The sequence below is a fragment of the Eretmochelys imbricata genome, chromosome 6, assembly GCF_965152235.1.
Source record: "Eretmochelys imbricata isolate rEreImb1 chromosome 6, rEreImb1.hap1, whole genome shotgun sequence".
NCBI classification, from domain to species: domain Eukaryota; kingdom Metazoa; phylum Chordata; order Testudines; family Cheloniidae; genus Eretmochelys; species Eretmochelys imbricata.
In genome coordinates this window covers 101,828,293-101,842,779 of record NC_135577.1, presented here as the reverse complement: position 1 = coordinate 101,842,779, position 14,487 = coordinate 101,828,293, and the positions used below count along the sequence as shown (strand labels likewise).

General features: G+C 44.0%; 1 protein-coding gene across 3 annotated transcripts in view; it reads left to right on the top strand.

The window, feature by feature from the left end:
- TTC7B (tetratricopeptide repeat domain 7B) overlaps positions 1-14,487 on the top strand; it is a 309,423-nt gene that overhangs the window by 116,497 nt on the left and 178,439 nt on the right. For 2 of the 3 annotated variants that reach the window (XM_077819262.1, XM_077819260.1), the window contains one exon: positions 1,615-1,787. The exons of the other annotated variant lie outside the window; for it this stretch is intronic. In XM_077819262.1, the coding sequence (XP_077675388.1) occupies positions 1,615-1,787 (173 nt within the window). The remainder of the gene's footprint in view (positions 1-1,614; positions 1,788-14,487) is intronic. 3 annotated transcript variants of the gene reach the window in all.

The window sequence follows — 14,487 nt, the reverse complement described above, 5'->3', positions numbered from 1 at the left end:
CCCAGCCTGAACCATATACGAAACCACCCCAACAGGTGGTGCTTAGTTGTTTACTATCCCGAGGTAATTGCCCCCTAATATTTTTAGTTCCTGTAGGAGCTGTAATAACTGTCCCCCACAGAGCAGAATAGAATCATACATAAACCATTCATAAGTTTAATGCAGTGGTCCCCAAAGATATTGCATGTGATATCTGTCACAGCTACTATTTGTATTGTCAGAGCAATGAGAGGGCCCAATCAGGGTTGAGGCTGCATTGTGGCAGGCACCATTTCAGCACATAGGGAGATATTGTCCCATCACAAAAAATTTAGTCTAAGGCCCTCATACTCATACACTTATACATATTAATAATCAAATGGAGTTTATTGGAATTACTTGCATATGTAAAACTACTTTGTGCATACATGTTTGTAGAAGAGGACATAGAGAACAGAAAGATGAGGGCAATGATGATAGCTAACCCGTGTAACCACTTGTTCCTATGTGCACAGCTTGATGGCAAAATTATTGATATTTGTGACAAGATGGCCGATGTTAGTATTGTGGGTGCTGTGCTTTTCTTGGTGGGGGGCTAAGATGCCACCTCTCGCCCCTGCTCTTGGGGCGCTGAGGTCCCTGCTAGTGGCTCGGGAAGGTGGTAGAGGAGGGAAGCGGGGGAAGGGCCTGGGTTTGTTCCTCACTCTGATCCCCAACCCCTCTCAACCCCTGCGGGTCCTGACCTTCTTCTCCCTTGGGTGGGGTACGTTCAGTTCTTAGACACTGGGGGAGGGAGTCTCCCTCCCCTGCTGCAGCAGGGTCTCCCTTACTTTGGTTCTCTGGTCTTTCAAATTTTACAACACTCCTCCAAGCTCCACCTTCCTCCTCCTCTCTGACTGCCTGAAGCAGGGGGTTTTATTAGGTTCCTAACAGGGACTTAATTGACTACATGTGCTCCAATTAACCTGTCTCAACCCTCCCTAGTCTACAGGCAGCCACGCCTTAATTAGTCTAGGGCTTATATTTCCCCTCTACCACTCTCCCTGGCCCTCCTGTATCACATATTATAAAAAGGAACTAAAATTTCAGGTCCTGTGAACCAAAACATGTAATTTTAATAGAAAATTGCATTTTTACTGGGTTTGAATTGATGAAGTTAAGGATTCAAATTAAGCCTTCTTGGCAGTAATGTCTGTAATGTAGAATAATAGAAAACACACCTGAATTTAACTGATTTTTAGGTATATTAGCGTATTTTGGTAGGTTTCTTCAAATATCTGGGATTTACCCATTAAAGTTCTGTCAAACAGTTTTGAAAGCTTTTTGTTGTAGTCTTGTACAGAAGCAAACTGGACAATGTGCCTTTCATTCCTGGTGTGCAGGGCATTCTGGGTTTTTTCAGGCCAATGGAAAAATATGTGGTGGTCAGGTCATCTTGTTTGTTCATTTTTTGCATGAAGCAAAAAAATAAAGGAAGATGGGAATTCTCTATAATGAATAGTCTGAGAATAGAAACCTTTTTGAGCAAAATCATATTGAACATGACTTAATCCTCATTTGACAAAATCCCAGTTTTTTGAAGACTTCCTGTTCAGCATTTCTAGGAGAAAATATTTTTCTGTTTTTCTTTCACAGACAATAGCCAGGCAGTTAGCAGAAATTTTGTTACGAGGTATGTCTGAACAGAGTTACTGGAATCCACTGGAAGACCCTCCTCACCAGTCACCTCTTGATGATCCACTCCGGAAAGGCTCAAATACTAAAAATTATGCACTTAGCAGAAGACCCCGAGTGTACACTGGAGAAAAGTATGGAATGAGTTCTTCATATCACTACTGGTTTTCTAATTATCATTGTTCTATTCATTAAATATCTTAATTATATTATTGACGAGGAAAGAGGCATTTCAATAAGGGCACAGTCCTATCTTATACTGTTGGCAGAAAGGTAGGGGATTCCGTTTTCTCAGAAAGCAGAAGAGTAGAACCTTTTCCTAATGCTGCAGAGCCCACTACAGGAAGAGAGCCTGACTACCCAGCTAGCCAGCATATCTGTCAGGGCTGGGCCATGGGCAGCGAGTGTGCACTGGTCAATTACCAAGTTATGGTCAAGTGATGGGTAGTGAAATTGGGATTGAGCCAAATCAGGACACCAGCAAGTCAGGGTCAGACACTCAGTTGCAAGCAGAAGGGAAGTAGTGGTGACAGGGTTGAGCCAGGTCTGGATACCAATAAGGCAGGGTCAGGCTCCAGGTTACAGACAGGAGGTGAGTGCCTGAGTTGGAGGTTCACAGTAAGGCAAGGTCTGGAGTGGAAACATGCATGTGGTCTGTATCATTGCTCCGACTGCAGTGGGTAATGGATTCTTGGTTTATATACCAGGATGGGCCAATCAGTGTACTACATGGGTGAGATGCCACTCAAGCCCCACTGGGCGATACTTCCTGCAGTGTCTAGCTTCACATGGTCCACCAACAGCAGCCTGGCCTGAGCTCTGATGGCGATACAGAAGTGACAATGGCCAAGAACCTCCATGGTTCCTGGTTCTAGAACTACAGATGCTTACAACATCATTTATCAGAGAAGTGGAGGTTTATGGGTTCAGTTTAACTAGTACACATGCTGTGATCAGTAGCACACATTAGCTGGGGTACATAGGTGATTACAGTGAGCCTGGCAGTGTGTCTTCCCCCCACCTTGAGCTATCTTGTCGTACCACTCCACTGCTCTTGACATCCGTAGTTTGAGCAGCTCCCTTGGGAAAGGCAGGATTTCTCTCCGGATGATTTGAAACTACAAAATTGCTATTTGCTCCTTTTTAGAAAAAAAATTGAAGATGTGGAGGCAGGATTGTGTGTTTTGTCCTGCAAACCAGATAACGAGTAAATCCCTTTAGGTATTAAAGCTGTACAATTTGTGCGCTGTTTCTAGACTTCTGTATTCTCTCGCACTAGAGAAAGCAATGATAGAGAAAGCAATAGGGAGATTCATTATGTCTCAGTGACAGATTTGAAAAACATTTATAGCACTTTGCACAGGGAGTATATTTCCCAAGGCAGCTGCCTCTTAATCCTCTTAAGCCAACCCTGGCATTTCTCTGCCATGTCAGCTCGTTGTTGAGTTTGCTTTTCTTCCACGTAGTCAAGCAAGTGGTATGGTATTACATGGCTCTCTGTGCTGATTTGCGTTTAGCTTTGGTTTCTCCCCCTCCCCATCACAAAAAACCCCCACCTTCACTGCTTGAAGAACATTATTTCCACTTCCTCATGTCTCATTCCTGATTCCTCATTCTGTCCTGATCACTGCTAATAATGTAATGAATGTGGATAACTATTTTCTGGAACTTAATTTTTCTCTTCAAAGGTAACAGTTTTTCAAGTAGCGTCCCGATGTGTGCTCCACTTTACTTCAGGCGTGCACATGCCCCAGGCACCTTTGACTGGAGATTTTAGGTAGCAGCTCAAGTTCTGCCTGTGCATGCATTCCAGGCCTCCTTGTGCCCTATACTTATACTTGTATGGGGGAGCCACCGTCTGTGCCTTCTCAACCACCTTATATCCTGACACAGAGCATTTGGTGTGCCCCTTTTTAGCAGTAGTTAGCCTTCAGCCCTTTGGGCTGTCTAGGTCTAGTTTAGTTTTGATTTAGTTTACTTTAGTTTTTTATTTAGTTTAGTTGTATAATTCCTTCATTTATTTTCTTGGGTTTATTTGGTTACATACCCCTTTCCTCTGGCTTCCCTTCTTGAGGGGTTCTCCCTCAGGGGGTTTTGGATAATAAGTAAATCCCTTTGGGTATTAAAGCAGGGGTCAACTACTTACCAGCATAGAGACACCTCTCCTGATGCCTTCACCAAAGGTGAGGTTCCTAAGGTGAGGCAATCTTGTGTTCCTTCTCATCCGATCTGGTATGATCAGCATTAGACACCTCTGCTTCTACTGACCATACTGGAACCCGTGAGCTGCCTGTAGTCAGCAAGTTTCGAGAGCTCCCAGCTATTCACATGGGGATCATCCTGAAAGACACAGTCTCCGCCCCATCTCTCCCTCCTCAAGTGGGAATCTTTTGAGGAGCAGGAGGTTACAGCTGATAAGGAGGTAACAACACAAACTAATATCGCCTCCCCTTCACCTCATGAGGCTGTGCTGCCTTCCTCACCACCTTATGCAGAGGATTTTAAATGGCTTCAAGAATTTAATAAATGGATTAACAATTCACTCCAAAATCCCCTGAAGGAGGTCCAAGATGCTCACCATAAGATTTTAGGCATTCTCCACATGACAACTTTTGGTTGAGTGGCCTTGCTGGTGAACAAGGCTCTGATTGAATCCACCAGACATCTGTCAGACTCCTGCTACAGTACTGATTACATGCAGACTAGCTGACAAAAAGTGTTACATCCCAGCAAAACAATGAGTTTTTATTTACACATCCTCCGCCTAATTCTTTGTTTGCGGAAGTCATCAACGAGCATGGCAGACAACACCTTACGATAAGGGCTAAAAGTGCTTGGACCTCTTTGGTTGTAAGAGCTACTCCTCTGTGACGCTATGATTTAGGATTATGAATTGCCCAGCTCTGATGGCAAAGTGTAATTACACCAACTACAGTAAATATAATGCTTTTATTGAACATCTCCCTCTCAAACCACGGGAAAAATTTCAGGCCATCACAGGGGAAGGTCAGCTCCTAGCAAGGACAACATGCAGCCAACACTGCAGCCTGCTCTGTTTCCACTGCTATCATCATGTGTGAAGCATTTTGTCTGCAACTATAAGGATTTCCCAGGGGGATCCAACTTATTGTAGAAGACCTTCTTTTCAACAGATTTATGCACTTCAATGAGTCCACAGATGAATCCTTGCACACTTTGAAGAATTTAAGGGCTGCACTCAGGTCTCTTGGGATCTACATATCCGTGAACAAAAGAAAATTTAGTGGATCACAGATGGTTCAGAGATTCCTCCACGCCCAGTTTCCTGTTTTCCATAAGTCTGCCAAGCCACGCAAAAAGAGACCAAGAAATCAGAAAGAGAGGCTGCCTACCACATCCACTACTACCACCCAGCCCTCCTCCTCATTGAAACAGCAATTTTGATGGTTCAGTTGAGGGTGCAGAAGATCGCCTTTATCAGTATCTTCATCTGCATCATTCTACCTACCCTTTGGAAATGGTCTCTTCTGCTTTTGACCTTCATGGGAGCAGATCGTAGCCAACAAATGGATTTTGGAAGGTATAACATTGATTTACTCCAGCCATTTTACCTCTGTTCCTCCATGCCACCCTCCTTTGCAGTAAAGATAGCTGTGTCTCTGTTCCACGGGTAGGGACTACAACTCAATAGTGAAAAGTCCCTTTTGACTCCAGTTCAGCAGAGAGACTGTATACATGTTTGTCTGCATGCCATCATGTCCAGAATTTAGCTTCCAGCTCACTGGTTTATGGGACTGACAAACCTTATTTCCAAGATTCATATAAGTCCTTGGACATGTGCAAGAAATTGCCTCTGTTAGGCCATATTGCAGCTTGCACTTTTGTAACACATGCCAGGTTACATCTTCATTGCTTCCGGGGATAGCTCAGAACAGGCTACATTTTGAACACACACAGTCTTGATAAACTGGTGTCTGGTCCTGGCTTGGAGCTAGACTCACTCAATTGGTGGAAGAACCCATACAAAGTTTGTGAAGGAGTTCCCTTCCACTGCTATAACTAGAACTTCAGAAGCCTCCCTTTTGGGATGGGGAGCAAACCTCAGGGGACACACCATTCAAGGCAAATGGTCCTTTAGGGTCCCTTCCCTTATTTCCAGGAGGTTGATGTGGAGAAGTCAGGAATGCCTGTATCCACTTCCTTCACTTAATCAGGGGTCAATCCATCAAAGTCATGACAGACAATGTAGTCTGTATGTTCTACATAAATCTTCAAGGTGGGGGGTAAGATTCCTTATCTCAGCCTCTTACATCCCAGGCACTCAAACCACGATAGCTGATGATTAAGCAGGCACTTCTCCCAAGATTACAACTGAGAGCTGGATACTCTGATTCATTCTCTTGTCCTGGGGTTTCTAGAAGTAGACCTTTTTTGGCACCATTATCAACAGAGGGCAAAAATTTCTGCTCAAGGGGCCTTCTCTCCCTCAACATTGTTAGCAGGGTCGTCCCTAGGTGGGTGCAGGGTTTCTATCTGCCGGAGTGTGCTTCACCCAGGCCCCGCCCCATTCCACCCCTTTCCCCAAGGCCCCACCCCATTTCTTCTCTGCCCCCTCCCCAAGCCCGCTGCACCTTCGCTCCTCTCCCCTCCCTGTGCCTCCAGACACAGCGAAATAGCTGATCGGTGGTAGGTGCTGGGAGGGAGAGCGCGGCGCTGATCGGCGGGCTGGAGTGGGAGGTTGGTAGGGGGGCGCCTCGCTCCGCCTGCCCCCCGTCTTACCTCCCTGCTCACCTCCTCACAAAATGCTGGGCCCCCCCAAAGCACAGGGCCCAGGGCAGTTGCCCCGATTTGCCATACCCGAGGGATGGTTCTGATTGTTACTATTCCAGAAACTGAACAAGATCAAGCAAGACAGAGTTAAAGCAAGACAGAGTTGAACAAGTTCAAGCAAGACAGAATTGCACCAGCTTGTCCGAGACAAATTTCCTCATGTGGTTTGCCTTGCTTCTTGCCTGCTGTTGCAACTTCCGATCATTTCCCCACCTGCTATCTCAGGAGTTCAGTTGAGTCTCCATTCCAACCTGAGCATTCCTCATCTCAGAGCTTCGCTCCTCAGTGGTTCTTGGGGGTAGAAGTTTCCTGCCCAACAGAAGTAGACAAGGTCCTATTAAACTACAGAAAGATTTCCAGTAGGAACATTTATCTGCAGTAGTGAAAGAGATTTCACCATTGGCATATCTAGCTATAGGTCTCACCTGTCCATTCCTCCCTCTCTACTGTTCTGGATTACTTGTTGGATTTCAAAAAATCAAATCTCTCTATAAATTCTGTCAAAGCTTATTTAGCAGGTACTACGATCTTCCATTCTTCTCTATGGGGATTCTCAGTGCCTATCCAACAACATCCAGATTCATTAAGGGGTTAAATATCAGAGGGATTTAAGTTAGTCTGGATCTGTAAAAGCGGCAAAGGGTCCTGTGGCACCTTATAGACTAACAGATGTATTAGAGCCTAAGCTTTCGTGGGTGAATACTTGATGCATCCGATGAAGCGGGTATTCACCCACGAAAGCTTATGCTCCAATACGTCTGTTAGTCTATAAGGTGCCACAGGACTCTTTACCACCATTAAGGGGTTAGTTAACCTTTTTCCACAGATTAGAGACCTCACTTCCATATGGGATTTGAATTTGGTCCCCATTTGTATAATGAAACCTCTCTCTGAGCCACTAGCCTAATGTTCTTTGCTACACTTGTCAATGAAGACATCCATTTTGATGGCCATCACCCCTTTCCAAAGAGTTGGAGAGTTTAATAGTAAATCCCCCCCTTTACAGTTTTTTTTTTCCCAAAGAAAGTATTTAGGGTCCCATTCCAAGTTTCTGCCTATAATGTATACTCTGATTTCCATGTTAATCAGTTCATCCACCTTCCAGGGTTTTTTTTTTCTGAAGCCACGCTAGACCTACCCTGCATTCCTTGGATGTTAGAAGAAATATATAACAATGGAGATTGTGGTCAGGTCACAGTACCAACTGCAAAACAGCAGTCAGTGCTTTCCCAGTCTTAATACAGATGGATAATATGTGAATTCTTTAGAATGCCTGTATTCTCATTATTTATTTCTATGTGCAAAGTTAAATCCTCTGACTACTTGTCCTTTCTTTCTTTGGAGAGACTTCTTTGTCTGTTACAGAATTACATAGGTAATGCTCCTCTTTCAAAAACACATTATTTTAAAAGAACAGTGAGGTCTGAGTGCAAGGCTAGAAGTCAGATTCCTAAATTCTTATAATCATGTGTCTGACTGATTCCCTCCATAGTCTTGGAGAAGTCACTAGGAATCTGATATATTTTTTTTTTTTTAGAAAATTGCAGAAATATAGTTGCATACCTAGTTTGCAAGCACAGTTATTTCAATTCCCCATGCAAATTAGATTATTAGATGACTACACAGTTGGTTAGTTATGCATATAACTAGTAATTTGTAAATACAAATACCCATGGTAATTGCATTTGCAGCTCAGGCATTAATTGCACATGCTTTTGCAAAATCAGTTATATATATTCTTGAAAATTAGGCCTTTAAATGTATCTACCTCAGTTTCCATATTTTAAAAATTAAGGTGAAACGTGCTTCTTGGGGAATTCTGAGGATTGGTTAATATATAAATTGATGATTGTAATGTTCTTTGGAGATTATCAGTGCTGTGTAACTGCAAAATATTACTCTAGTTACTCTTTGACTTTGATATGTATGTGCTCCAAAACCAATTTTTGAGGTTAGGAAAAGATGCAGGCTGATTCAGTCAATGCCTTAGAGCAGTTTCCTGTACCAGTGAGATTTTTTTCCAGCTATACCTTGATTTTTCTCCATTTTTTAAAATTGGTTCAAATTTTGAGACTGCTGGTAATGTATGATCTTTTTATGAATCTGGGGATCACATTTGAACAGCCTATAATGAGATACAATCCAATCAGTTTGGTGCCTTGTAAGTCACAATAAACTTTGCTTATTAAGCATTAAGAATAGCTTATATTATAGAAAGGAAATGCAGAAGTAGGAGCTATGTGAAGACAAGGGTAACTATTTCTACAGAATGTGAATTCTGCTACTTTAAATATCTTTCCCTAATATTCTGTGTGAGGAAGTTTTAAGAATATATCTTTGACACTGGTTTACTAACTCTCCCAAGTGATAATTCAGATGATTCCTTAGATCCATGCAATTCTTTCCTAGAAAGAGCCTCTGTACCCTTCTTCACTGCTAAAGCTTATTCGTTAGGGGATTAATGTTTTCCATAATTTGTCTCCTTTTTAAGCATAGGGTTGAGAGTTATCTTCTATGATAGACCATTTGTAGATGGACTCTGACTCAGATCTGCCCTCAAGTTCTGAGTGGCAAGTGCAGTTTTTTTCCACAAATGTCAGACTTATTGCTGGTACTTCAGAGTGTATATAGACAGTCATTTGAAGTACAGTCAACCTCCAACTGCTTGTTCTAGACTTAAGATAGTGTTTTGTGTTCTACCTCATATTCAGACATAATTTATTAACTTTGCAAGTTAAAAGGATCTAAAACATAACCAGATCTAAATCTGGTACCAAGCTTTGGTTTTCCAGCGTGTGTCCTGAAAGCGGTCTGCTGTTCCCATAACGTATTAAGTTCCACACTACATAGATGCAGTATATCATGAAAATGTAATTTGCAGCTTATTGTATTCTGAAAATGACTAGACTATAACGTCAGGTGGACAATGTAGACTACAAGGGAGGGCTAGTCTACACCGGCAACGCTGAAGCGCTCTCCCAGCACTCTTAAAAAAAGACCCACCTCCACGAGAGGTGTAGCTACCAGCACTGAGAGTGTGGCTCCCAGCGCTGGGGCACTGTCTACATTGGTGCTTTACAGCGCTGCAACTTGCTGCACTCAGGGGGGTGTTTTTTCACACCCTGAGCGAGAAAGTTGCAGCGCTGTAAATTGCCAGTGTAGACAAGCCCAGAGTAAAAAAGGTTTTGCTGTGTTCTAGCAAAATCAAAAACGAGTAGCTTCTAACAAGGTTAGTGTGTACTAGTATCTTTAAACATCATCTCCTGGTGGTAGAAGACCAATTAAAATGGTCTGATTGCTTGCAACTTATTATCCATGAAGTGAAGTCTGAAATTTAGCTTGTTAAAAGGATATTTTTGATCAAAAAAGAGGTAATCACACAAACTCTTCAAGAAACTAATAATGCATATATGAAAAATTGGGTCATTTTAAGTTGACTGTCCACTTGCAAATAATGTCAATTATCTGATAAAAGACCCGTGAAAATTTCCTAGTCACAGTATGATAGAGACAAGGTGGATGAGAGAGATATACTTTATTGGACCAACTTCTGTTGGTGAGAGAGACGAGCTTTCAAGCCACACAGAGCTCTTCCTCAGGTCTGGAAGGTACTGCCAATGTCACAGCAAAATGCAAAGTGGAACAGATTGCTTAGGATAAGTAGTTAGCACATGTTATAAGGGACCATTCAAGGTAGAGTGGCCTGTTAACACCTTATCAGTTATAGGACAAAATGAGGGGTTAGTGGGTTACAGATAGTTTTAATAAGCCATAAACCCAGTGTCTCTGTTCAGTCCATGATTTTTAGTGTCTATTAGAGAGATTAATTTAAGTTCGCGGGCTCGTCTTTTGAAAGTCTTGTGCAGGTTTCCTTTAAGGATGAGGACTGAAAGGTCAAATATAGTGTGATCCCTTTGTTAAAAATGTTCAGCCACAGGTGACAGGGTGTTTTTATCTCCTATGTGAGTTAATTTGAGAGCATAGTGATTGTCTGGTGTCACCCACATAATTGTTGTTGGGACATTTAGTGCACTGGATGAGGTACACCACATGTTGTAACAGGAATGGGTAGAACCCATGGATCTTGAAAAGTGCGTCGTGGGGAGTTAATTGTAGCAGTGGAGATATGTGTGAGGTTTTGCATCTGTTGTTCTGGCAGGTTTTGGACTTGCTTTGAGTTGGTGTGTCCTGGTCTGAGGTGAGCTTGCTTCTGATGATGAGCTTGGAGAGATTGGGGGGTTGTTTAAAGGCCAGAAGTGGGGGTTCAGGAAATATTTAGTTCAGGATGGGGTCTCCATTGAGCCCCCCCACTGTTCCTCAGACGTTCTTGTTAACTTCTGGATATATGCTGGAAATGGCCCACCTTGATTATCACTTCAAAAGGTTTTCTCTCCCCCCACCCCACTCTCCTGCTGGTAATAGCTCATCCTAAGTGATCACTGTCCTTACAATGTGTATGATAAACACCAATTTTTTCATGGTCTGTGTGTATATAAATCTCCTCACTGTATTTTCCACTTTATGCATCCGATGAAGTGAGCTGTAGCTCACGAAAGCTTATGCTCAAATAAATTGGTTAGTCTCTAAGGTGCCACAAGTACTCCTTTTCTTTTTGCAAATAGAGACTAACACGGCTGCTACTCTGAAACCTGTCTGGATGAGGTGGATATCTCTGCAAAGTGCGGTATCTGTCACTCTTTCCCACCCAGAACTCGAGAAGCTCGGGAGCTTCACCTGGGGAACCACCTGAGACAGAAAGCTGTCTGATCTGGGCCAGGGAGACTCCCCTGCACATTACTAGTGTCCCTCCAAGCATGTGCCTTGGAGTGGAGCCCCCAAAACCTAAGTCAAAAGAATCTTCTTCTAGGCTCCCCATGAGAGCAGTGGGCAGGCATGAGCGTAAGGATAGATCCCCATTGAGGGCTGTCCATAAGAGATGTGGTTCCTCCCTGAGGTTTTCCAGATCTGGTGAGACTTTACATGCGAAATCTAAGGACCTGGTTCTTCTAAAGACATCTGGGTTGAAGGGCAAAGGGTGTAAAAAGAAAGATCCGGTGGTTCATTCGGTCATCTCAGTACTAAAGCCTAAGGACTGACATTCGCTGGTTCTGTCTTTGAGTGCTGGTCTGAGCCAATCTCGATACCACTGAATTTGTCTAAGGACTGTCCGGCTGCCGTGGATGCACTGGGTCTATCAGACTTGACTGCCATAACCCCTGGTGCTTCAGAGTGTACAGAGACTTACATAACGCTGGAGGATATAGTTCTCCCTTACCCAGAGTCTTCACTTCTCTCCAGCTTGGCCTTCTTGAGGGATATAATTACTCTGGAGGAGGAGCCTATGTTGGTCTCCCAGGAGCTATTCCACCTCCAACCCTCGGGCTGGAGTGCTTCAGTAAAGACAGCCCTGCTGCTACCAGTAGAGCAGTTTTCGGGCTCAGATGAGTCACATGTACTAGATGCTCTGGTATGTCTGCGGAGACAGACAAGTCCTGACAGATATTCAAGGAAATCCTAGATGGGCGAGGTAATATATTTTATTGGACCAACTTCTGTTGGTGAGAGAAAAAAGCTTTCAAGCCACACAGAGCTTTTCTTCAGTATTCTGGGACCAACGTGGCTACAGGTACACTGCAGAAAATCAAGGAGTCTTGCTCGTTGTTCCTTAGGGTATTACACCCCCCACTCACACCCCAGATGGCAGTACTGATTCCCTTAGAGTCCCTTCCAACCGGTCGATACCTCTTTGTGGCTTTATTGGGGTCCGGGTGATCCTTATGGCAGGTGCCTGGACCCTTCTCAAGAATTGTACTGCTCTTCTCCCTCCTGCCAACTGGGTCTGTAGGGTACAAGGAGGAAGAGGTTGACCCAAGTCCACAGCTTCCAACAGGTGTCTCCTCCTTATCCTTGGATGAAGTGATGAGTCTTTCCTTGCCACCTCTACTGGATTACCGGAACTACTGCAGAGAGTTACCAGTGTCCTACAGATTCCACAAGAGGAGGTCCAGGACTCTCAACGCTGGCTTCTGGATATCTTACAACCTAAGAGACCAAGTAAGGTGTCTCTTCCAATTAATAAGGCTATACTAGAACCAGCCAAAGCAGTGTGGCACACTGTGCTCCTATGCCAAAAACTCCTGTCAAAGGAGCTGAATTTTTATTCTCCCACCCTGCTCCCCAACTCTCTGATGGTACAGCTGACTACAGAAAAGGCTCGGACGCACTAACAAAAGGCCATCCTGGCAGATAAGGGCTCTAAAGGGACTGGACCTCCTGGGGAGAAAAGTCTTCTCTTCCCCAGGCTTCCAGTTGTGTGTCATAACTACCAGGCTCTGTTAGTGAAATATGACTCTTAACAACTATTCCAGGCATGTGAGCTTCATTGACAAGCTTCCCACAAAGGACAGAGCCCAATTTCAGTCTCTTTTAGATAAGGGAAGGCTAGTAGCTAAAACAGCTCTCCAGGCCACAATGGATATGGCAGACACAGCTTCCACAAGTCTGGCCACTGGCTTAGTCAAGAGGAGTGACTCTTGTCTGCAATTGTCAAGGTTTCCTAGGGAGGCCCTCCCCTTTGATGACTCAAATCTCTTTAATTAAGGAAACGGCGAGTCCCAGCATTCATTAAAGGACTGGAGATTGACTCTGCATTACTGGTGATTTATACTCAACCCCGAGGAGGAAACACCAGAGACAATCCTATAGACTAAAACCGCCCCCTCCTCATATACCTTATTACCAGCACCCAGCCGAGCCTCTGTGGAAACAGAGCGTTCAGAGGCCTTGCTTCATAACCCCCTCCACTGCCACAGCCTTTTCTCACTCTCAGCCACCCGCCAACGGCTATTTTTGACATACTAGTCAAGACCTGCCTACCATCACTGAAGCCATCTACCTCTTCTTCCCATTATTTTTGCATGCTGTCTCACACTCTTTGCCCACAGCTGGAGGTTGATCATGAAGGAAAGTTGGGTTTTGGAGATTATCCATCAGGGATGCTCCATAGAGTTCCTCTCCTTCCTGGTCCCCCTTCAGGGACCACTCTCACAAGGTGTTTCTTCAACAGGAGGCAAAATCCCTCTTACACTGAGAGGCAATAAAATGTGTTCCACCTCGATATCAAGGGGAGGGGTTCTACTTCTCGTATTTCCTGATTCCCAAAAAAGAGAGGGTGTAGACCAATTCTGGACCTTTGGCAACTGAGCATCTTTATTCAAAAGCTGAAATTCCAGGTGAGTGATGTTGCCCTTTCATGGAACCAGCCAAGAAATAACCACAAACAAAGGTTAAATTGAAGCAGTACTGAGGGCTGATTTATTGCTTGCTTCCCTTATTTATGCAATTATACTCTCACACGCATTCCATTCATACTGGCAGGCTGTAGATGCAGGTGTTGCTTCCTATCTTAGGTGATAGAGACTGGCCAGGTTCCAGCTACCCAGAGATTGAACCGCTAGGCAATGAGAGTCTCTGAAATCCCTTTGGACCTGCGGGAGGGCTCTACTGTTTCCGGTCCAGTCCTGAGTTTCTGCTGTTGTAGGTTACATCTCTCTCTGGCCACTACTGCTATAGGTTTATGTACAGTACCATATACAGCTTAATTATCTTTACACAGTAATATTTAGGTTCAAGCCTTGCGATTGGTTTCTTACACTCATACTATCTCACTCACTCCTTACATATTGATTACATATGCATAAGCATTAATACAATTGGTAGTATAGCTTTATGCAAGCGAGCGACATCAGCGGGGACTTCTGCTGTTGTTTGTGGTTCAGACAGGAAACTGTGCAACTGCATTTCAAACATGACAGGAAGTCTACACAGGCAGACTACATTTGAAAAAGCAAAAAGAGGGGGAGTAGATGGGGGAATGAGCTGCCCCTCCTCAGGAGCAAAAGCTATTGCTGTCTGAGCAATGGATGGGGGTCGAGCCATGGTTTGGGCCACCGCTGGCTACAATTGCGTTGTCATCAGTAATCCACGCCCTTCAGGAAAGGATGTGGTTTGTGGCTCCCAACCTGA